At 41.9% G+C, this 23503-nt stretch overlaps 1 protein-coding gene across 3 annotated transcripts in view; it reads left to right on the forward strand.

The window, feature by feature from the left end:
* LOC115777908 (tumor necrosis factor receptor superfamily member 14-like) overlaps window positions 1-23503 on the forward strand; it is a 35384-nt gene that overhangs the window by 7296 nt on the left and 4585 nt on the right. Inside the window, exons 1-6 of one of the 3 annotated variants that reach the window (XM_030725928.1) lie at window positions 70-166; window positions 5268-5333; window positions 15491-15630; window positions 15788-15881; window positions 16009-16134; window positions 17854-18009. In XM_030725928.1, the coding sequence (XP_030581788.1) occupies window positions 5294-5333; window positions 15491-15630; window positions 15788-15881; window positions 16009-16134; window positions 17854-18009 (556 nt within the window). In that variant the 5' untranslated portion in view covers window positions 70-166; window positions 5268-5293. Of the gene's footprint in view, window positions 1-69; window positions 167-5267; window positions 5334-14723; window positions 15048-15490; window positions 15631-15787; window positions 15882-16008; window positions 16135-17853; window positions 18010-23503 lie in introns of those variants that run through there. The other 2 variants (XM_030725929.1, XM_030725930.1) reach the window with 2 other exon arrangements.

Genomic DNA, 23503 nt, shown 5'->3' on the forward strand with positions numbered 1-23503 from the left:
CTGTTATTATAAAACTACATTACCCAGCAGCCCTTTAATTATGAAACTCAGCAGTTCCTCAGTCATGAGATTAGGAGTCATCTGAGCAGTGTGGTGTGACCGCAGAGCAGAGAGGAACTACAGGAATAATTCTTCCTGTATTTGGATGACTGTGCTTCACATGAATGTGAGTTTTCTATTTTCTCTTAAAGATGCTTCTATTTTTCCACTCTGATGCATATTTGTTGAAGCTTTTAGTTTATGTACTGTTAGTGGTGACCTCTGTGGCCTGATTATTGGACAGTTTCTGCCCTCGTTCAGGGTCTTATTGTTCTGTCTGACACTGATTCATTTCCTCCTTCATAAAGTGGCTGTCAGAGCGTCAGAGGAGAGAATTCATCTGCAGACGTTTATGTTTCTACAAGCTCTGAAATCCCAGTTAGTTTATTTTTGTACATAACATCTACAAACTGTAAGGATGGAGACAGCGATGATGTCACATATTTATAATCAATCAGAATCAAATCTGTAGTCTCCATCTTTGTAACTCTGTGACTGTTCACAGTGATACAGCTGCAGACTGTCAGTCAGCCGCTCTGAAACCTTTACTGTAGATTCACTGATCTGTTTAACACACTGATCAATATTGATCATCAGTTTTTCTTCTGATAGAAAAATGTTTCCTGGTCAAATGTGTTCACACAGTGAGATTCCATCATTGAATCATGTCTATGCTAACATTTTTAGAGTCTGAAAATCAGACTCTAAAAAGACCAAAGGAATCATAGGCTCCGTAACAGCTCCCCAAACCATGTCCTGATGAGCCCACTTCTACAGCAGGATGGATCCAGTACGGAGAAGCATCGACTGGATTAGGCCTGGGTTTCCCAGCTCATCATTTCCATATTCTGCTCTGGATCCATAGCAGCTTATTTTGTCCCGACACTGATTTAAAGTGTCTCATTCTTTCAGAACTATACTGAAATATCTAAAATTATGGAGCTAAATTGGGGCCATAAAGTTTGTTCGAAAAAAAAAATTTGAAACTGAAAAATTATTTTGAACCCGAAAAAAAAAATTTAAACAGGAAAAAAAAAAGTTTTGCAACTGAAAAAAAAAAAGATGTGAAACTAAAAAAAAAATTTAAACAGGAAAAAAAAAAAGTTTTGCAATTGAAAAAAAAAAAAAAGATGTGAAACTAAAAAAAAAAAAAAAGATTCAAAACTACTTTTCAGATTCAAGTTTTTTTTTTTTTTTGCACTTTCAGATTTTTTTTTTTTTTCGCAGTTTCAGTTTTTTTTTTTTCGAGTTCAAACTTTTGGTCCTGTTTTGGCGTGGGGGGCGGAGCCTCAGATGACGGGGGTGTGGAATCACTGACAGCTCAACACAGTGGCTGAACAACATAGTCCCAGCTGTTGCATTCAGGGACCATGGGAACTGGAAATGTCTTTAATGCAGCATCAATATTCTATATGTATGTGATTGGTTTTGAAAGATAACATGCTTCACTGATACACGCAGCTTATATGAATACATGACTCGAATCTCAGAGGAAAAAATATGATCTTGACAGATTTGCACAGCATTCCGTGTTGGAGATTTCCCATGCTCTCAAAGTAACGCAAAGTAACGCAGAAGCCTCGTCTTCATCTGTGGCTAGCAGTGATCAGGTAATAAAAAGAGATGGAGAGAAAACAGACACACTCACTGTTGATACCTGATAGTGGTGTGCGATACTGCAAATTTTGGTATCGATCCGATACAAGTAAATATAGGGCCAGTATTGACGATACCAATACCGATACTTTTGACTTATAGAGGCTGCTTATGTAGGGGAGAGCAGTGAGTCATGATTTGACATGAATCATCATCACTTTGCCAGATCTGAGCACATTTTAATGACCACTAAATCACTCTGATTTTTACTTTCCACAATAATTAGTTAACACAATAAAACACACCTTTCAGCTTTTCATGTATTTTGAAACTGGATTTTCTTTGGAAACCAGGGACCTGCACTATGAAGGGAGTTCAACATACTCAGGGTATCTTTCGGTTATCAGGATTAACTTAACCATGGTTTATCCTGATCCCCAGTGTTAGGCTATCAACTTAAGTTACCTGGCTAGGTTAAGTTAGTTAATAGCAGGGTTGTCCTACAGGTTAACATGAAAGGGTGGTGCTGGTAGAATCTAACCAATCTAAAAGGGCGTTTTATGCAAATCATGGCGCTTCCAGCTGATTAGAAAGTGAAACTCTGAAGATAACCTGCTCCCAACAGTTTGAGTTTTTATTCTCTTAATGCAGACTCGATCGAAAGTAAAGATAAAATATTAAAACAATTAAATCATAGACTTAGTCTGTTACAGAGTTGAGTCCGCACAAAGGGTTTGTTTCAATAAAGTAATTTAACATAGTTTACTGGGCTGAATATATATTTGACTGCCTGAATATTGTCTATAGGAAATCAGTCTGCTGAAGTAACCGCTAAGATGATAAGTTACTTTTTAACATTAACTAATGCTGAAGAACCGACCTGAGTGATGACTGAAACATCACTTTCACCACTATATGAGCTACCTGGTTATTCTTAGCCTCTCTGAAAGGACTGTGACAGTGGGCTCTGTCTCCGGGTCGGGGTCTGGGTCTGTCTGAGGGATACCCTTCCTCCTGCTCCTCGGGAACCAAGCCTTTTCTTTTTCCTGCACTTTCATGTCTTTAAATAAGTCCATGGTGTTGCCACAGTAGAAAATTTCCTCCTAAAACGCATCACTGTTTACACTGTTTTCATTTCCAGCTGTAAAGTACATCTGCACGACGCTCGGCTTTCTCACTCACTGCAGCCCATAACTTCTCAGTGCCGCTGAGTCACGTGACCGCAGACAACTAATCACAGCGGTGCAGAGAGAAGGGCGAGGAGGGGACGGAGCAAAGAGTCCCTGCATGAGAGGAGCTGTGTTTGCACTGACATATCTGCTCTCTGATGAACAGGAGCAACACGCTGAACTTACAGGAGACAAACAAACTAAAGTATCGATCCTATCACACTAATATTGTTCGATACCAATACCAGCGTTTTATCGATAATATCGATATTTTGGATCGATCCGCCCACCACTAATACCTGAGCAGTTTACAGAAACAGCATGACATGGACCGTGTCACTGCGATATGTTGACTAGTCCGCCATATTGGAAGTGGCAAGTCAGCCTTAAATCAATGAAACCACATGCAGAGGGATGGATTTTCTGAATAAAAACGACTGACGTTTAAATCTAACTTGTTGTAAAACAGCTAACTGATCATCTGCAGAGGAACAGTTTATTTGAAGAGTTTCAGTCAGGTTTCAGAATTCATCACAGTACAGAAACAGCATTAGTGAAGGTTACAAATGATCTTCTTAGAGCCTCTGACAGTGGACTCATCTCTGTTCTTGTCCTGTTGGACCTCAGTGCAGCTTTTGATACTGTTGACCATAACATTTTATTACAGAGATTAGAGCTTGCTATAGGTATTAAAGGTACTGCACTGCAGTGGTTTGAATCATATTTATCTCATAGACTCCAATTTGTTCATGTAAATGGGGAGTCTTCTTCACACACTAAGGTTAATTATGGAGTTCCACAGGGTTCTGTGCTAGGACCAATTTTATTTACATTATACATGCTTCCCTTAGGCAGTATTATTAGAAAGCACTGCATCAATTTTCATTGTTATGCAGATGATACTCAGCTTTACCTATCAATGAAGCCAGATGACACACATCAATTAGTTAAACTGCAGGAATGTCTTAAAGACATTAAGGCCTGGATGACCTCTAATTTCCTGCTTCTAAATTCAGATAAAACTGAAATTCTTGTTCTCGGCCCCACAAATCTTAGAAACATGGTGTCTAACCAGATACTTACTCTGGATGGCATTACTTTGGCCTCCAGTAACACTGTGAGAAATCTTGGAGTCATTTTTGACCAGGATATGTCCTTCAATGCACATATTAAACAAATATGTAGGACCGCTTTTTTGCATTTGCGCAATATTTCTAAAATTAGAAACATCCTTTCTCAGAGTGATGCTGAAAAGCTCATTCATGCATTTATTACTTCTAGGCTGGATTATTGTAATTCATTATTATCAGGCTGTCCTAAAAGCTTCCTGAAAAGCCTTCAGCTGATCCAAAATGCTGCAGCTAGAGTACTGACAGGGACTAGAAAGAGAGAGCATATTTCTCCCATATTGGCTTCTCTTCATTGGCTCCCTGTTAAATCTAGAATAGAATTTAAAATTCTTCTCCTCACATACAAGGTCTTGAATAATCAGGCACCATCTTATCTCAAAGACCTCATAGTACCATATCGCCCCAACAGAGCACTTCGCTCTCAGACTGCTGGCTTACTTGTGGTTCCTCGGATACTTAAGAGTAGAATGGGAGGCAGAGCCTTCAGCTTTCAGGCGCCTCTTCTGTGGAACCAGCTTCCAGCTTGGATTCGGGAGACAGACACCCTCTCTATTTTTAAGATTAGGCTTAAAACTTTCCTTTATGATAAAGCTTATAGTTAGGGCTGGATCAGGTGACCCTGAACCATCCCTTAGTTATGCTGCTATAGGCCTAGTCTGCTGGGGGGTTCACATAATGCACTGTTTCTCATTCACCTTATTTACTTTGTTTATACTCCACTCTGCATTTAATCATTAATTGATATTAATCTCTGGCTCTCTTCCACAGCATGTCTTTCTCTCCCCTCAGCCCAACCGGTCGCGGCAGATGACTGCCCCTCCCTGAGCCTGGTTCTGCTGGAGGTTTCTTCCTGTTAAAAGGGAGTTTTTCCTTTCCACTGTCGCCAAGTGCTTGCTCATAGGGGGTCGTTTTGACTGTTGGGTTTTTTCTGTATTATTGTAGGGTCTTTACCCACAATACAAAGCGCCTTGAGGCAACAGTTTGTTGTGATTTGGCGCTATATAAATAAAATTGAATTGAATTGAATTGAATTGAATTGAATTGAATTGAACTTCATATTTTAGATGGTCCGACCAGACAGGAGGTCCTCAGAAACAACACAGAGCTCTTTGGGCCACTGCTGTGTCTGCTTAGGAACTCTGAGTAACTCTATGATGAATCATCATTGCTGAACAACTTTGTTCTTTGATGTTCTTATGCAGAACTTCACAGCTGTTCCAAATATAGCATCTTTGTGGAAAGAATTTGTTTATGGATCAAAGATTGTGCCAAATAAGCCTGATGGTGGTATTTGGAGAGTTTAAGTGGGAATGTCTGAATTCTGTCATTGCAGAGAAGGATAAACTCCAAGCCAGCTAAATGACAGAAGATCTGTTGGGAGATAAAATTCAGGGTGGAGGTAAGACTTTTGAGATGTTTTTTAATCCAGTTTAATTTGAAAGTATCATTTGGAGAGCTGAAATCAATCAAATGTCAGCCATCGTTGTTATAATAGTTCAGAACTGCACATTTGCAGATTTGTAATTCTTCCCAGCCCCAGACCTGGGAAAGCTGGGCAGTACCCAGTGGCACACAGCTGGGGTTAGGCTGTGTTGCCCAGAGGTGAGACTTAATGCTACAACACTCCCCAATAATGTACATGGATATTGTGCAGCTGACTTAATCAAACACACAGTAGAGTTGATAAAAATAGTCTTTTTCAACACAAAACTTCTGATATAGCTTCTTTTTTTAACCTGTTACCTGTTTGTTTTTCAGCAGGAAGTTTTGTAACATTTTATCAACAGAGCTGCATGTAGAGCTATCAGCACGTAGGCGCTGAGCAGCACAGCAGAGCTTTACCCTCAGAGACAAATGCCTTTGGAGCCAGTTGTTAAGAACATTTTGGGTTTACCAAGAATAGGATTAAAGTTCAGAGTGTTCCTAGCTCTTTGGTAATGTGGATCCTCAGATCAGTTCCACCAGGGGTGCCCAAACTCGGACCGCAGGCCGCTTCCGGCCCCGCCCCCTACTTCCGGTCTGAGGACCTATACCACTGCACTACATGGCACTGAACAGGAGTGCCATGCAGTGCAGTGGTATAGGTCCAGACACTGTGCTGCTACCAGGAAGAAACATACAGGAAAATAGGTTGGGATGTACCACAGGGACGTTTGATCGGACTGTTACCATTGGCATAGAGGGTGTTGACACATTTGCAAAGGAAAAAAGTGTCAAAGTCAAATTTGTTTTGAAGGAATTTAAATGAGTATGTGCTGCTTGAACCTTTAGGTTTCTGCATGTTCATTTATCGAACAGGAATGACACCAAACAACGGAATAAGGAGTCCAATTATTACATTTAATAAAGCCATTTGTCACAGTTCACAGATTAATCTGTGTCACACTGCATCTCATCCCCGTGTGGGATGAGATGCAGTGTGACACATTCTAGTTCAGCTTACAGTTTCATATAGTCACAGCTTATCAATCTTGGTTACATCATTTACAAAACAGAATGTGGAAAACAGAGAATTTCAACAGCAAATGTTCAGATGACCTCGAGGTCTCCATTTCTATCATTGTGTCGTCTCCATCAGGGGCTGCTGAGACAGAGTACTTGCATCTGTTATGGATAATCTGTTAGTCAGAGACATACCTGAACCAACCGTTCTTGGCTGAAACCAAACATTATGTACTTGTGTATTTTAATCAGTTATGTTTATTTTCCAGTCTAAGACAAATTTCTCAGGCAAGTAAATGTACATAAGGTATACATGTGGCATATATCATGAGTGTACTGCTTCAGTTTAAAGCAGAGGAGATGAACTCATGTTCCAAGGAATCAAATCCGTATATATGTCAAAGTTCAGTGTAATCTAATGAAGCCTGATTGGCATTCATCAATAATAGGATTTAGATATTGGTCACCAATAAGAGGGGTCTTTCCTAGGTTCAAAGTAATCATAATGTACTTTGCATGTACACTTCTTTTAAGGTATCACAGTTTCCTGTAGAATTTTTGGCTGATTTACTGCATCAGAAACATCTTTCAGTCCTGTCACAGAAATCTGTCCTCTGTGGACAGCTGGTGGACATCAGGGATGGAGGCAAAGAACTGAGAAGCTGACTGATGCCAGTGTTTAGAGGCATTATTGATCCATCAGTTCTTAAACTATGTTGGATTATTTTTTGAATGTTGTCGTTTAAACCTTAAAAGAGTAAGAGTAACAATCCTTTGGCTTTATGCTTTATGTATCTGCAGTACTGCTCAGGCAGCTCAGGCTGTTCAGACTTAGATTAGATTACATCAAACTTTATTAATCCCTTTAGAAAGATTCCATCAGGGAATTTAAAGTATTTTGGGGATAATGTAAATGTTTCATATTCCTTCATTTTTCTCATTTTTGGTAAATCACTACAGTGCTTTCCCCCAAATTTAGCAGTTTTGTATGTTATCAGCTCCAAATTAAGACTTTCACTTATAGTTTTGTTCTGTGTTGGGTCATATTTTCAGTTTTCAGACACATCAGAATGAATGATGATGCTGATATTAAGTTTACAGTAAGGAGGAAGCAAGTATCAGGCTCAGGAGAACAGAAAGAAGCTGCCACAGGAATGAGGAAGTGGGTGGTTTTGTTATTGGTGATGGTAACATGACTGCAGCTTCATTCCTCAGAGCTTTAAAGATGATAATGAGTGTTACAGGTGTATGTGTCAGTAACAGCTTCAGGTACAGATGATTTGTAATTTGTAGAGGGCCATCAGCCAAGACAGAGATGTAGGACCACATTGAAGTCCCACCAAAAACACTGTGAGAATCAGGAACTGTGATCAACCAGTAAAAGCACTCGTTCCTCTGGCTCAGTGTTTCTCACACTGTGGGGCCCAGCCCACTGGTGGGGGGCAAATGACCTGGGAAAAAAGTCACACAGAACATCAGATTAATTGTCATGGTGGAACAAGGAAGCGTTAGCAGGTGTGTTAGCACAGCAACTAGCAAAAATCTCCATGTGACGTCTGCTGTGTAAAAGAAGCTGCCACATCAGCACCGAGCCCAGTTTCACTCATGAAGGCTCAGCCATCCATGAAGTATGCTGGCTTCTTTTCTTTCTAAGCTTTTTCCACAGCAGGCCACAGTCTCTTCATCTTCTCTCTGTCCTCAGCAGACAGGTCCTCCACCAACTTCAGCTTGATGTCTTTCAGGAAGACATCAGATAGCTCGACTACCAAAATTAGTCGACATGGAATTTTAATTGTCGACACATCATATAGACCCTTTTACAGCCTATGTCATCAAAGGAAGTGAACTGCAACAGAAGTGAACTGCTACTGCATGCAAATCAATAAGAACAAGGAGACCGCGCAGCGTTTAAATGTGATTTAAAAGTGATATCAGCATCAAAATGTCTGCTGTTGCGTGTTTGGCTGTCAGAATTTCTACTCTACCAAAAGTGGACTGAAGTTGTACTGAATCCCACGGGATCACGGCTGTTTGAGAGAAACGGAGGCGTCTGTGGTTGCAAGCCATCAAATGTATTGATAAAAATTGGACTGAGGACACGATCAGAAATGCTCACGTTTGAAGCGCCCATTTTATATCAAGTAAAGTTATTTATCTTCCATTGTTTATTCCGGGATGTCAGGTATCTAATGTACCGTATTTTTCGGACTATACGTCGCTCCGGAGTATAGGTCGCACCAGCCAAAAAATGCATAATAAAGAAGAAAAAAACATATATAAGTCACACTTTTTTTGGGGGGGGGTTGTTTGATAGAATCTGAGACCCAGAGCAGAAATTCCATCTTGAACGGCAATTTAAAATAATAATGGATTAAAGAACAGGACGAACACGGTTACACCTACGTTATGCTAACGTAGCACATTCAGCTACATGACGCACAACGAACACGTGTTCGGTATGTTAACGTAACATTAAGTTATTCAGATAACCATAGCATAAAGAACATACTAACAAGTTAACCAAACCATCAATCCATTGAATTCTTCATCCTCGGTGTCACTTCTAAACAATTCCGTACACTCCGTAGACGAAGCGCCGCTTCCTCTTCTGTGTCGCGTTAGTCAGACTCGTCGTCAGCTGCAGTTCCAATTATTCCAGCCTTTCTGAATCCCAACAGGATGGTTTGTCACTGAAGCCCATGTTTTCTTGATCCATCCAATGACTTCCAGGAAAGTTGGGTGGCGCATTCTCCCAGTTGCCGTTAAGCTGTGCTCTCCATCCATCATCCACTGCGCCCACAGGTTACGCAAGACTGCCTTAAAGCTGCAGTTCACGGAGATGTCAAGTGGCTGGAGTATTTTGGTTCATGTGTTATAAATGTCACATATACATCGCTCCGGAGTATAGGTCGCACCCCCAGCCAAACTATGAAAAAAAGTGCGACTTATACTCCGGAAAATACGGTAAACAGTATTAGCTGGTAGGCTGTTTGGCTTTTAAACTGTAGTGTGGCTGTTTACAGGTGAGGCATCGCTGGACTCAGAGTCCTGTTTTTTTATTTTTTTTATTTTTCCGTTTTTGGCCACAGCAGCTTTTGTTAGCAGCGGAGAGAGACAGGAAATGGGGGACAGATACTGGGGAAGACACGCAAGTAAACTGGCGACATACATATGCCGCACCGCAATGTGGCATATGTATGTGGTCGCCGGCTTCACCACTAAGCCTCCCAGGCGCCCAGAGTCCTGATTTTTAAATTAATATTTAATCGCACTATAGATTACAATATGCAGTGCCAGTCAAAAATCTGAGCAGACTCACATATGAATGGTTGAGTGTGTCTCACAGTGTGACTGGAACAGTATATATATTTTCATTGTAAATCAATAATATCTGCAGTCAGAAAACTCTTAACAAGCCAGAAAAGCAGTTTGATGAAGTACTCAAGCTGCTATGCAGGTACAATCCGCTGTGAGGACGTAGTTCTCTGACTTGTTTACAATGACCTGAGCCTCATACACAGCGCTCCTGTTTCCTTGTCTTTGACTTGGAAGAACTTCTGCCTTCAAGAAACAAAACTCAGAGTCTGTGTCAGGATATTTGATGTTCGGTACACAGCGGCAAACAACATAATTGTAAGCATCCAGTGACTTATATGCACTGCAACTTCTCTGTGGTGTATACGCTGGGTTTCTCCACCAAATACACGTATATATCTGCCCACAGATACTGGGCCACTTGCTAACATACCACAGGGATCGGAGTCGGTTGCTGGTGGTCAAAATTAATTTTTGCAGGTAGTTTTCACGATCTTTCATTGATAATCCCTTCTCTAGATTGAAACGCTATTGAACTCTGCCGTACTTCTGTTTCCAAAATGCTCGCGCATCGCTGCCTACGTCATCATTGTTTACAAACAGTAAATGGGTCTATTGTAAAACTGCGTGATTTTGTAGCTGCCATACCCTACAGGAAGATATGGGGGCAATACTGCCTCTATTTTCTGCCAATAACAACAATACCAACAAAGAATAAGTAATGAACAAAATAACGATGGTGGAACAGAGAGGAGGGTGGAGCAAATGAAGGAAAATGGACACAGACTGTCAAAGGTGTGGGAGCATTTGACAAAAACTAAAATAAAGCTGAATGCAGACTGAGCAGAGCAGAGCTTTCCTTCCACTGCAATGCTGAGCATTTAAAACACCGGTGTTGTGCCAAAGTAGTTATCCCCGACATAAATTGTATCCCCACCCTCAAGAGCGGAGGACGAGGAGGCGGAGCCAGTTGCCGCGCCTTATGCTTCCTTCCAAAATTTGGGGAATTCTGGCGATTATTCCTTTTTCCTACCAAAAACTAGAGGGGATACACATTTTATGAGGTAGGCCAATAAGTGTGCATTATAGCAGGGGGCACAGATTTTGGCAGATGGAGAAACAGCCTGATAAAATGTGTATCCGGCACCTGTTTGGCTGTAAAGTGCAACAGCATACTGTGTTGTCAGTGAGGCACACAGCTTGTCTATTAAATGTGAGAGGTATCACTTTTATTTATTTCTGTTAGTTATTATTATTTTTATTGATATGTATTTCTATTTATTAGATTTTGGTTTTGTTGGCCAAACTGAATAGGCATATTTTAATAGCTGTTTTTTAACTTAAGGTTGATATTAAAAAGTGAATAATTAGTTCATTACATTATCTGTGAGGCTTCCTTCATGTAGAAGTTGTTTAATTAAAGAACCAGTTCTGTTGACAGTCAACCTACATAAATACATTTTTGACCATTATTAAATGTTTTCGACCAATAAAACATATCAAACTTTGCACTTGTGTGCACTTAAACTGGAATAACATTGGTGCTTGATAAAAGACTCAAGCCATGTTGTTTGGTGGTTTGTCCACGTCTTAGAATTATAAAACATATACATATGTAACTTATACATGCAATAATATAGGTATAGACAACACTATTTTTCAAAGAAACATTTGAAAAAGAAGAAAGTAAAAGAGATCAAAGAGCATTTTTTATGCTTTGCTCCGAGTATTTATATTAAGGTTTCTGATATGTGTCCCCCCCAATAATAAACTCATTCCTACGCCCTTGTTATGTTATGTTTTGTGGGTGGCAGTAGTGCAGTGGGCAGGTGCTTGCCTTGCAACTGGAGGGTTGCTGGTTCGAGTCCCCATCTGAGCGCATGCTGTCATTGTGTCCTGGGCAAGACACTTAACCCACATTGCCTAAGTGTGAATGTGGTTGTGAGTGTGACTGTTTGGTGGTGGTCGGAGGGGCCGTAGGCGCACATTGGCAGCCACGCCTCTGTCAGACTGCCCCAGGGCAGCTGTGGCTACATTAGTAGCTTACCACCACCAGGTATGATTGAGGTGTGAATGAATAGTGCATGAAATTGTAAAGCGTCTTTGAGTGTCTAGAAAAGCGCTATATAAGACTAATGCATTATTATTATTATTTACAAACATTCAGACAATGCCAATTCTGAACTTATGGGAAAATTATAGGAGAACAATAAGGTATAAATAATGAGGAAGTAAATAAGAATAAGAATCCCTAAATAAAATAATGGGGGGCAGCTCTGTTGTCTTTTCTTCCTCACATTAATATCAGCGTTCATTCTGAACAGTAAACATTCATGAACTGAATCATCTGTAAACTTTTCAGCTGTTTTGGAAGGAAAAATATTTTGATTTAATCTGAAGAACTTATTTTACATTTACATTTTTATTTATGTTCACATATTTTCATTTAAAAGTAAAATTGCATTCACTTTAATATGCATTGCTTATTTATTGTGATGGTCACATTAATGTTAAAAATCATTAGTTTCAAACTCAAACAGGTGGGCAGGTTTGAACAGGTAAGATTGAAATAATCTTTTACTAATCGACTAATCGCTTAAATTATTGACAGATTATTTGACTACCTAAATAGTCTTTAGTTGCAGCCCTGCTACAAACAAACTATGATATTAATAACAGTTTCCTGTATTCAGGCTGATGTCAGCAGATTACTCACACAGGAAGCTGAGTTATTGTAACTGTATTAACACCAGAGTTAAAGTGATATCAGTGTGCTCACAGATGATCTGGCAGATGATGGTAACAGCTGAGCTGGAGATTTATATTTCTGTATATTCATCACAGGTGGTAAAAGCACTCAGGTCCATATTTGAGAAAGGCTGAGGCACTGATTCATCGTCTTCACTCCAGAAAAACTCTGAAATCTACTGAGAGGATAAAGTAAAGAGCAGCTCCTCGAAGACCTGCAGCTCTTTGTGCACAGATAACTGAATGTCCTATTAATATAATAATAAAATAATGTTACTCTGAGGGAATATGAACCTTATATAATCTGTGTGTCAGGGGTGTGAGGTTAGCACTGATGACTGTTTGATGTGTTGCTGTGATGAAGGTGAGACAGGAAGGGCCCTCAGACCTGTTAGAGCTGAAGTAATGAACCTGTTTGGAAATGCAGTCAAAGTACACACTGTCAGGAAAAGTACATGTACCTGAGAACACATACAAGTACTCCACCACAAAGCCATACTTGTCAATGACAGGTCAGAAGGTCACACTAAAATCAGCTCTTTGCTGCTGGGAATAAATGGATGAAGTCTTCCTAAAGAAGTGAAAATAAACACATGATCAATGTGACTACTGAGCAACCTGAGCTCAACAACAAGCACAGAAACAAGACCCCCGCCCCACACACACACACACACACACAGAGGTTATGACTCAGTGTGGAGCAGCAGTGAGCGTCCTCGGACAGGACAGTAGGTCAGGTGGACACTGGCTTCATGAACTGCTCTCACAGTGACACATTTTGAGTAACAGTACTGATGCTCCCTCTGACACCGAGGCTTCCAAACACGCTTCGAACTCGATAGGTCAAGTCTTGTGAAGCAGTGGGCGGAGCTTGCTTCAGTTGACATCACTGATGACGTTTGAACCGCTTCACTGCTTCATTCAGACTGAATCAGCTGGTGTGATCCTCAGAGTATTTCAGACAACTGAAACGCCGTTTCACACCCTGTACCAAACCTGCTCTGAGTCAGTAACAGCTGGTTTGTGTGAATGTCAGACTTTCAAAAATAGAGCCATCTCATTTTTCCTAAATGTGGGAATATTCTGATTTGGTGCCACTGAATAAGGTAAAATAAGTTGGTGTCCATCATCCATTTCTTTATACTGGAAACTTGTGCAGGTGGATGAGCATGGAAAATAAAAATGCTGATGCTTAAATCACATCAATAACCCAAAAATATAATGAGGTTACAGCCAATAAATCTCTCTGATCTTTCAGTCACCAGGCAAAAGAATCCACTCTGACATCGGAGCATTAATAAACTACTTTATGATTAAAAAAACATGATGACACTAAGTTTTACTTTGAAACATAAACTCATGCATCCACCTTTAAATTGGTGACCAAATGTGCGATCAAAGGACAGCAACGTTCAACGTGTCGAAAAGCAGACAGGGGAGATCAGACGCCACTGGGCAAAGACACAGTGATCATAACACACCTATTCAGTGTTTATTCAAATATAATACTCACAGTGCCATATCACTGAAGAGCTGCCTTTCTTTCTGCCTTTCTTACTTCCTGGTCACAGCAGCTTCTTCTGTTCTCAAAGGCTGGGGAAGCTGTCCCTAAAAGATAAACCATTTGAACCCATCTGCTGTGGAGAAATGATTTCTGAATAAAAATATTATAAAAATGAGGTGCATAAACTCACATGTCCTGCACAGCAAGCACAATAACAAAGGAAAAACTGTATCTGGGATACAAAGAGCAAATACATAAAACACAGTTGGATAGCAGGTCATTTGAGAACTGTCCCAACACACATTAAGAAGTGTTGTTATACCTGAAAGGTGCGTCACATCTGCAGGGCTTCGTTTGGCTGTACAACAACCATTGTAGCCAGCAGGTGTCACCCAAGAGTACTGAATGAACCTTTAATAGCGAACCACTTTTTGACACAGTGATTCAAAAAGGTTCAGAGCCTCAGAAAGCCTCGCTTTGCATCACTACCGTAACAGGAAATAATGTATTTGTGTTTAAAGCCCACTGACGTCTGAAAAGTCGCGAAGTTGACAACAAAACAGACCGGAAACCGCACCCTCTGACAGACTTCCAACTGCTGCTGTTACTCTGCTTTATTTCGCTCTAAATCCTAATGTAATCATGTAGGTTCGTGCACTCCGGGCTCTGCTCTAATTCTAATGTCTGTCTATGGGTGGATGGGTTAGTGTATTCACTCTCTCCATGTCCGTGTTAGTTCCGGTTTAATGAGGGGCTCTTATTTTGAAAGTAGTTCCGGTAGCTGCCACCCCCGCAGTTAGCGCCATTAGCAGCTACAAACCGGACCGAACGGGACCGAGCAGCGAGCAGGCTGGGACCGAGCATCTGTACCGGAGCTCCGTGAGCGGAGGGTTCCGTCTCTCCTTTCCCGGACACAGACGGATAAAGACGCTGCTGCTGTCACAGAGCTCACAGACGGAGCAGAGCCGACATTTTGTGTTAGTTTCGTTTTTGGCTCCAACAAACAACAGGCCGCGGAGCAGAGCAGGCCTCGGGGGTGAAAGGATCTGAATCACCTGTATAACTGAACAAAAAAGAAAGGAAACCCCTCAGAATCCAGCTTCGGTACGTGCTTCATCTAATCTGACTAACAACTCAAAACTTGATGAAAATGAACACGTCATAAAAAACAACTGTTGTAGTCACTGCTGGGTCAGAGCGACACCCCTGCTGGTTGCTGCTGACTCCTGCATTAAAGGCAAAGGGAAATACTTGAGCAGAGGAACAAGAGAGCAGACAGTGACCGGATGCAGTGTTACGAGGGGCTGCAGTACACTCAGGGTGGTGTAGCTGTGGTGCTGCTCCTCTCTGTGCTCAGTGAGTCTCAGCACTGCTGTCTGCTTCCTTTAAATGCATCATCAGAGGAGCATTAGAGTCAAAGCAGCTTCACTCACTGATGATGTCATAGTTCATGTTACAGCTCTGATCATGTGATCATGGAGAAACCTCTGTGATCCATCAGTAGAAGCTCTCCTAACTGTGACTCTGTCATTTCTTTGTGTTTCCAGATGTTGTCCAGCTGTTCTTCATGTTAAAACCTCCATCCTCCCAAATCTCAGTGATATGGTTTCTTAGGACCGAGGAACCTTTGAGCCTGGAGGATCAAATGACTTTAAAAAGGAACCCTCTGAGCTCTGCAGCATTCCTGGTAAATATTTCCTGGAGTTTAGAATCACCTGGTGAGCAGGTGCTGCATGTTCTTACTCCATGTCTTCTTCTTCTGCTGCTCTTTGTGAGTCTGTGAGCAGTGGATGGTCACAGTAAAGTGTGCAGTAACACAATGTCAGCACAATCTTTCCTTTCAGATCATCCTGATCAAAGTCCACAGCACTCTCAGCCTCACATGTCATCCAGCAGAGTATCTGATAGGCAGTGAGTGCTGTCCCAGGTGTTCTGCAGGTAAGAACCTGCTGAATGATGAGTGCATGTGTTTATTAACACAACTTAGCTGCACATGTCAGATGAGATGGACCCTGATGGATAAAAGTCCAGCCTGGAATGAACTTGTTGTTTTTCTTTTCATCAGGGAGTCGAGTTAAAACTCACTGTAATGAGTACAGAAGCACTTCCTGTCTGCCCTGTGTGGATGGAACCTTCACTGATAAACCCAACGGACTAGAACAGTGCACTCCCTGTACAAACTGTGCAGCAGGTACATCTCTGTTAGTCTCTTTATTATAGTGTGATTACATCTTCCAACACATTGATGCATTCATGTGAATATGTGAAGCCTCATACCTGTTTATTCATCTCAGGGGGCCTCCCCAACACCAAAGAAGTGAAAATGTGAAGGAAAGAGGCCACCATAGGCATCTTCATATAATATCATCCTAACATGCTCGTTTATTCTGATGGTCAGCAGATCAGACCTGTGACCCTCTCATCAGCAGGCAGGAGCCGGCTGAACAAACAGCTGGTTATAAGCTCACAGTATACCAGCTGATGTTAGGCTTGGATATTCTAAAAATCAATCTTCCTCTCTGATAAACAGTTTGTTTACATCTGCACATCGTATGAGAGTTCATTTACTAAAGCCACTTTTCCACCGACGGGGTTCCAGTGCCGATGCCAGTATTTGAGCCATTCAGTGGGTTTTCCACCACAAACTCACTCGGCGTTCAGCCAAAAAAACGGGTTCAACTCCGGCCCGCAAACTAGCTGGTCTCAAGCCAAGAACGCGTGACGAAAGCAGCAGAAGGGCATGACTCTGTCGTCTCAACATCAAGTTTTCTACCATATTACATGTGTATTAATGAGAAAAGAGAAGCGATTTTCACGGCTGTGAATTAGGTTGGGCTCTAAGGCTGAACTTGCTGCTTTGTATCAGTTCATATCACAGATAAAAGGACACAAAGTGCGTACTTGTCGTCTTGCTCTAATCTCTGTCTGTGTTTCCCTCTGTGCTGCACACAGATGCTGCAGTAGTTTGGTTTGGACCCTAAAACATATTTGCAGCACAGAAAGGAGAGCGTGTTCTCCCACGTTTGTGCGCTTCAGCTTCATGTCCAGACGAGGACCCGCCCACACTCATACGTAAAGGAGCAGTTCACAGAAACGCGGTGGGAACGCGGGCCTGTTCTTAAGCGTTTCGCCGGTTCATTGGGAACAGAACGAGCACTGAGACCAGAACCCCGGCGGTGGAAAAGGGGCTTAAGTGTCTGAGTCCAACAATGTTTTATCCATTTCAAAGAAAGCTTCACTAACAGCAGTGCTTACTGACAGAAGAGTTCAGGAAGTCCTCACCTCAGTGTGGCTGCCATTGGTCAGAAGTGAGCTTCAGACTCCTTACACAAAGTTTTACAGCCTCCACAGTTAAGACACATCCATCCATCCTACTTCTTCCACTTATCCTTTTCAGGGTCAGGGGGAGGCTGGAGCCTATCACAGGGCTAACACAGAGAGAGCCAACTGTTCACATTCTCATTCACACCTTTAGGCCATTTAGATTCACCAGGTAACATCACCCCACTGAGTGCATGTCTTTGGACTGTGGAAGGAAAGTGGAGAGAACCCACACAGACATGGAGAACATGGAAATGCCACACAGAAAGGCCTGGGCCAAGGTGGATTCAAACCTGGGACCTTCTTACTGTGATGCGTCAGTTCTAACCACTGTCCCACCAAAAAATAATTTGTTAAAGTCTTAATTTAACCACTACTGAATTGCAACTGGGTTATATGGTCCAGTAATTTTAAACCATTAAGGAGGTCTTTATCATGAGTCCATACATTCAAGCTGATGATGTTTCATATTTGCTGATGATGATCGAAGGAGTTTCTCAGTCATGAATCATGAGCACAGCTGTAGAGTCTCCACATCAACATCTACAGACCAACAAACATGTTGTGTATGTTCTTCTCATGTTGGCAGGTTCTGGTCTGAAGGTAAAGAGGTCATGTACAGGAACATCAGACACAGTCTGTGAACCCCTGCAGGGATTCTACTGTATCTACTCTGTAGGAGACGGCTGTGAGACAGCACAGAGACACAGCAGCTGTGGACTAGGACAGTACATCAGCAAACATGGTAGGTTTGTGTGTTTATAAATGACAACACCAAAGTTCAGGGAGACTGAGCTCAGTTATAATTTGATGATCGTGTTTATTCAAAAGGAGGTGGTGACTTGATCCACCACTTTTCAGGACACTACCGAGGGGCTGCTATGCCAGTGTGAGTGCTTGATTGACATGTCTCCATAAGTTAAATAAATGAGCCGTCTACAACATCCATGCAGTGAAGCTCATCTCATTTACTTCATATTAGTGTCCATAACGAATGAGCACTTAATAGCTCTACACAAACAACTTGTGTGCAACCAAAAGAGAGGTCAATGGTGGCCAGCAATTGATCCTAACACTACAGTGATGGTCAAAAAAACACTGTGCTTCCCTCTGGTTAGCAGCCCACCTGACTGTCATTATTCCTTAACCCTTTTTAAACTGTCACCTCTCATTGCCCCTAGTATGCAGACATTCAAACAACAATCAAATAATGTAAATCAAAATAAGAGATGAGAAATGGACCGTCCACATTCATAAACACCATCATGTAGAAGCCAGCCAAAGGGGGCTACAACCCAGTGTACTCCTGGTTAGGGCTGGGCGATACATCGATTTTTAAAAAATATTGATATATTTTCATACACGACATAAGATGAGACAGTATCGTTTATGTCGATATAGTGTTGTTCACATTAAAATCATATTTATAGATCCACCAGTTCACCTTTCTCTTCTTCCAGTTCTCCGGTGAGGTCGGAGAGTTTTGGAAACCTGAAATCCTCTGCTGAATTTTGTTCAGTCAGCCTGTCATGTACAGGAGCCTGCACCTGGATGTACAGCTTTGTATAGAAGTCATCCTTTGGCTGTTTTTGTTGTTTTCTATTTACATTTTAATAGCACAGCTGTGAGTCTTTTTATAGAGGAAAAAAGCAATAATATATTTCAGGAGCATTATTATTTAAATATGCCAGTGGTTTATTTTTGAGTATTTTCTCATGTACATCTACAGCTGAATGTTAAAGTGCCTTTTTGTTTATACCTTTGGGAAGAAAAAATATAGAGATACTATTTTTGGTCCAAATCACCCAGTTCTACACCTGCTGTTGGTCCCAAGTCTGGATCAATGGAGGGTTGTATCAGGAAGGCATCTGGAATTAAAACTTTGCAAATCATCAAGAATCAGATTTCCGTACTGAATCAGTCGGGGTCTGGGTTAACAACTGCCTCTGGTGCTGCTGACCAACAAAGTGCTGATGGAAACTGCTGCTGTTGGCAGAGTGGGGGCTGGTAGTGTGGGGGCTGCTCTAGAGTCCAGTGGCGGTGTGCTTTACACCACTGCATCAACGCTCTGCATTGAGCTTGGTGATGTAAGGCTTGGATGCAGCTGCCATGGAAACCCATTCATGAAGCTCTCTCTGTTCCTGAGCTGATCTGAAGGTCACATGAAGGTTGGAGGTCTGTAGTGATTGACTCTGCAGAAAGTTGGTGACCTCTGTGCACTATGACCCTCAGCATCCACTGACCCCACTCTGTGATTTTACGTGGCCTACCACTTCATGGCTGAGCTGCAGTCATTCCCAATCACTTCCACTTTGTTACAATCCCACTAACAGCTGACTGTGGAATATTTAGTAGTAGGGCTGCAACTATCAATTATTTGAATAATCAAGTAGAGACGTGCATCCATGCCCTTCTTCAAGTCTGAAGAAGGGCATGGATGCCCAAAATGTTACTTCATCTTGAAGGCAATTAAATATTTTTCTAGGAGCGTTCTGGTGTGCGGACTGTCTTTTTCTGTTGATATCGCCCCTTGGTAATGAGCAATCTCTAGTGCTAATGGTGGCACCTGCTAGCAAACTGTGGTTATAGCGATCGTTCTGAGAGCTGAAGCTGAAGTACAGAAAAAAATAAGAGCTGAAATTCTCAGCACAGCGAGCACAACACACAAACACGATAGAAAGCAGTGGAGGTGTGAAAAAAATGTCAGCAATGATCCATTACAGTTATAGAACAGTAACGCTGCTAATGTGGATGAAACGCTCCATTTACACAGCGGCAGGGTTTAAATGAAGCATTGAGGGAACAAATTTGTGTCGAGGATTTTTTATGATCAAATCATTCGAGTTACTCAAGGAATCACTGGAGCCCTACATCCCACTAACAGCTAACTGGAATATCTGGCAGTGAGGAAATTTCAGGACTGGACTTGTTGCACAGGTATCATCCTGTCACGTTACCAGGCTGGAACTCACTGAGCTCCTGAGAGCGACCCATTCTTTCACTGATGTTTGTAGAAGCAGTCTGCATGCCTCGGTGCTGGTTTATACACCTGTATCAGGGTTATTATAGTTAATGAAAACAAACGAAATAACGAAAACTGAAGTTGAAAAAACATTGTCGTTAAGTGAAATAAATAAAAAGGAAAATTAAAAGGAAAAACGATAACTAACTAAAACTGTATTGTGAGTTTAAAAAACGAACTAAAATCATAGATAAAATGAACTTTCTTTTTCTTGTTTGTCATTTGATTTCAAAGCCTTGTAGACTGATCGTTTTCCGCTCTCTGAGTTGAAGCTGGGAGCGCCGTCGGGCAGCTGTGTGCCTGCTGCGCTCACCGAGCTGGTCCTTAAAGTAATGTAAGCGGTCTGCAGAGAAAGCGGCAGAGTCCCGTATGGAGTTTCTTTGAGTCCGATAATACAGGTAGAAGCGTGTCTTGTTGTGAATGATGAAAAATGTATGGAACACGTCTCAGTGAGGAAAAAACAGCAACGTCAAAGTCCACCTGAGAAGCGCACACAAGGAAACCGCTCTGAACCGACGTGATCTGGGGTTCACCTCCGAAGAAATGTGACTACTGGTCGGGTCCACTCAGCTGCAACGTTGTGATGAACCTGTTCCGTCCTTGTGCGTTTCCGGCCACTTTATCAGTGAGAGAATAACAATCAGGAACAATCAATATTAAGGAATCCAGGGAATGAAGAAAGTGAAAAAACAGGAACAAATATGTTTGCAGCCAAAAAACTGAGCACAAAGAGCGAAGACCAAAGAAGTCCCAGCCTGCACCACAAATAAAACATCAGCACACGACCGTAAGGTAATGACAATGCAGCTACACAAGCAGAAATGCGACATGAGGTCGGCCACATATCAGCATCTAACCAAGCTAGCTCCAAAACAGAAGCTGTTGTTAATCTGCTGCACTGATGCTGAACTTTATTGTAGTTTATTGTAGAATTTATTGAGTTTGGAGTTCATGTTTTTCTTTGTTTCTCCCTGTTGATGTTCATGTGTGTCCTTAATATTACACACATTTAGCACGTAGTGCTGCTGTCTGTGAACAGTTGGTTGTTGAATATATTTCTTTAAATGGGATCTTTTGTTGAGTTTTTATTACACAGGAGTTACTCTTGTACTTTGAATCTTGCACCTGACAAAGTATGAAAAACTAAAACTAATACTGAAACTAACGAAACGAAACTAAAACTAAACAATAAACCAAAAATATACACTAATAAAAACAAGCAAAACCGCTCTGAAAACTAATTAAAATTAAAGCCGCAAGCGGCGATGAGCGGGCCCTCGCACCCGGCGCGCGTCGACCCCTGGCGCGCTCCAGCCAAGCCGCGCGTCGACCCGTGGCACACTCCAGCCGAACCGCGCTCGGAGGTTCTCGCAGACGAGAGAGTAGCTGGCTCACCCGGCTGCTGACGGCTCAGCAGGCTAGCCGTACTTCGCGTCGATCGTCTCCCGCTCCCACTAGGTGGCGTCGGTGAGTGCCCACTAATTAATATGTCACAATGCTCTATGTAATGCCTGCAGCCATCAATGAAACTGTAATGACCATAGGATGATGAGTATCAGTGTCCTACTGATTTCCTGTTGCCACTAGGTGGCGTTATGAGTGTGAAACAAAGCTGATAGAGGGGTGTGTCCGGTCTCCCTTACCCTCCCATTAAGCCTGTGAAGTTTGAGGCAGATCGGACAATGTATGTCAGAGATGTAACAATTTGGTGCACTGTGGTATATGAGTAAAATCCCACATTTAGAGGGTTGCTACGGCAACACCGTTCAATATTCTACAAAACCATGAATATCTTTTGATGGGCTACTTGTGTAGATGATCTGGAGCCATTTTGGTGTGACTGGATGAAAAGCTGTAGTAGAAGATGATTCAAATAGCAGGCCTGAAAAATGTGAAAAATGCTGCAAAAATGACACCTTAATTAGAACATGTCAGGCTTCCTGTTGGATTTCGGCTATCGGTCCAAGAGACTTTTTTGTACGTGTTAGGATGTTACTTCAGCATGCACGATTTCAGGTACACAGACCAAGCACTGCCCTGGGGCTGATGTTTAGAACCTATCTGGGCCTGAAATGGAAAAAAAGTCCAAATTCAGAGGGTTGCTACGGCAACACCGTTCAATATTCTACAAAACCATGAATATCTTTTGATGGGCTACTTGTGTGGATGATCTGGAGCCATTTTGGTCTCACTGGGTCAAATGCCCTAGGAGGAGTTGAGACAAAAAGGCCTGAAAAAGGCGAAAAATGCTGCAAAAATGAAACTTTAAAGTGAACGTGGCTGACTTCCTGTTGGGTTTCGGCTATCGGTCCAAGAGACTTTTTTGTAGACGTTAGCATCTTACATCAGCAGGCACATTTTCAGGTACATACAGAAAGCACAGCCCAGGGGCTGATGTTTAGAATCTCTGTGAATTTGAAATTGAAAAAAGTCCAAATTCAGAGGGTTGCCATGGCAACACCGTTCAATATTCTACAAAACCATGAATAACTTTTGATGGGCTACTTGTGTAGATGATCTGGAGCCAATTTGGTGTCACTGGGTGAAATGCCCTAGGACAAGTTCGTTCAAATAGCAGGCGTGGAAATCGCAAAAATTGACACCTTCAATTGAAGATGGCCGACTTCCTGTAGGGTTTAGGGTATGGGTCCAAGAGACTTTTTTGTACGTCTTAGTATGTTACATGAGCATGTACATTTTCATACATGTAGATAAAACGTAGCTCCGGGGCTACTCAAAAAACTTGCTATTTTAAGATATTCCGAGCTGCCACTAGGCGGCGCTCTACCGTTTATAGACTTTATGCATATGAGTGTGTTCAGGGCAGCATGCTTATCACACCACTGAAGTTTGAGCCAGATTGGGCAAGTTGGCTTTGAGTTACAGCCATTTTTGTGTTCATGGCGAATCATCGAACTTTGCCGTCCCATAAGGGTCACGCCCTTTTGTCAAAAACTCACAGTTTTGAAAACACAGTAAGTCCAACTTCTTAAGGCTTTCCAGGTGAAATTTGAGATGGTTCTGCTAAACCACCTTGGAGCTGGACCTCCAAGTGTAAAATATGACATTTCCTGTTCCCACTAGGTGGCGCTGCGACTGATATTAAATATTGTCATATGTATGTGTTCAGGGGGGCACCCTCATCCTACTGGAGAAGTTTGATGCACATTGGATCATGTAGGTATGAATGAGAGGCAATCAAAATTTCATGGCGAAT

The sequence above is a fragment of the Archocentrus centrarchus genome, unplaced genomic scaffold (assembly GCF_007364275.1).
Source record: "Archocentrus centrarchus isolate MPI-CPG fArcCen1 unplaced genomic scaffold, fArcCen1 scaffold_85_ctg1, whole genome shotgun sequence".
Lineage (NCBI taxonomy): Eukaryota > Metazoa > Chordata > Actinopteri > Cichliformes > Cichlidae > Archocentrus > Archocentrus centrarchus.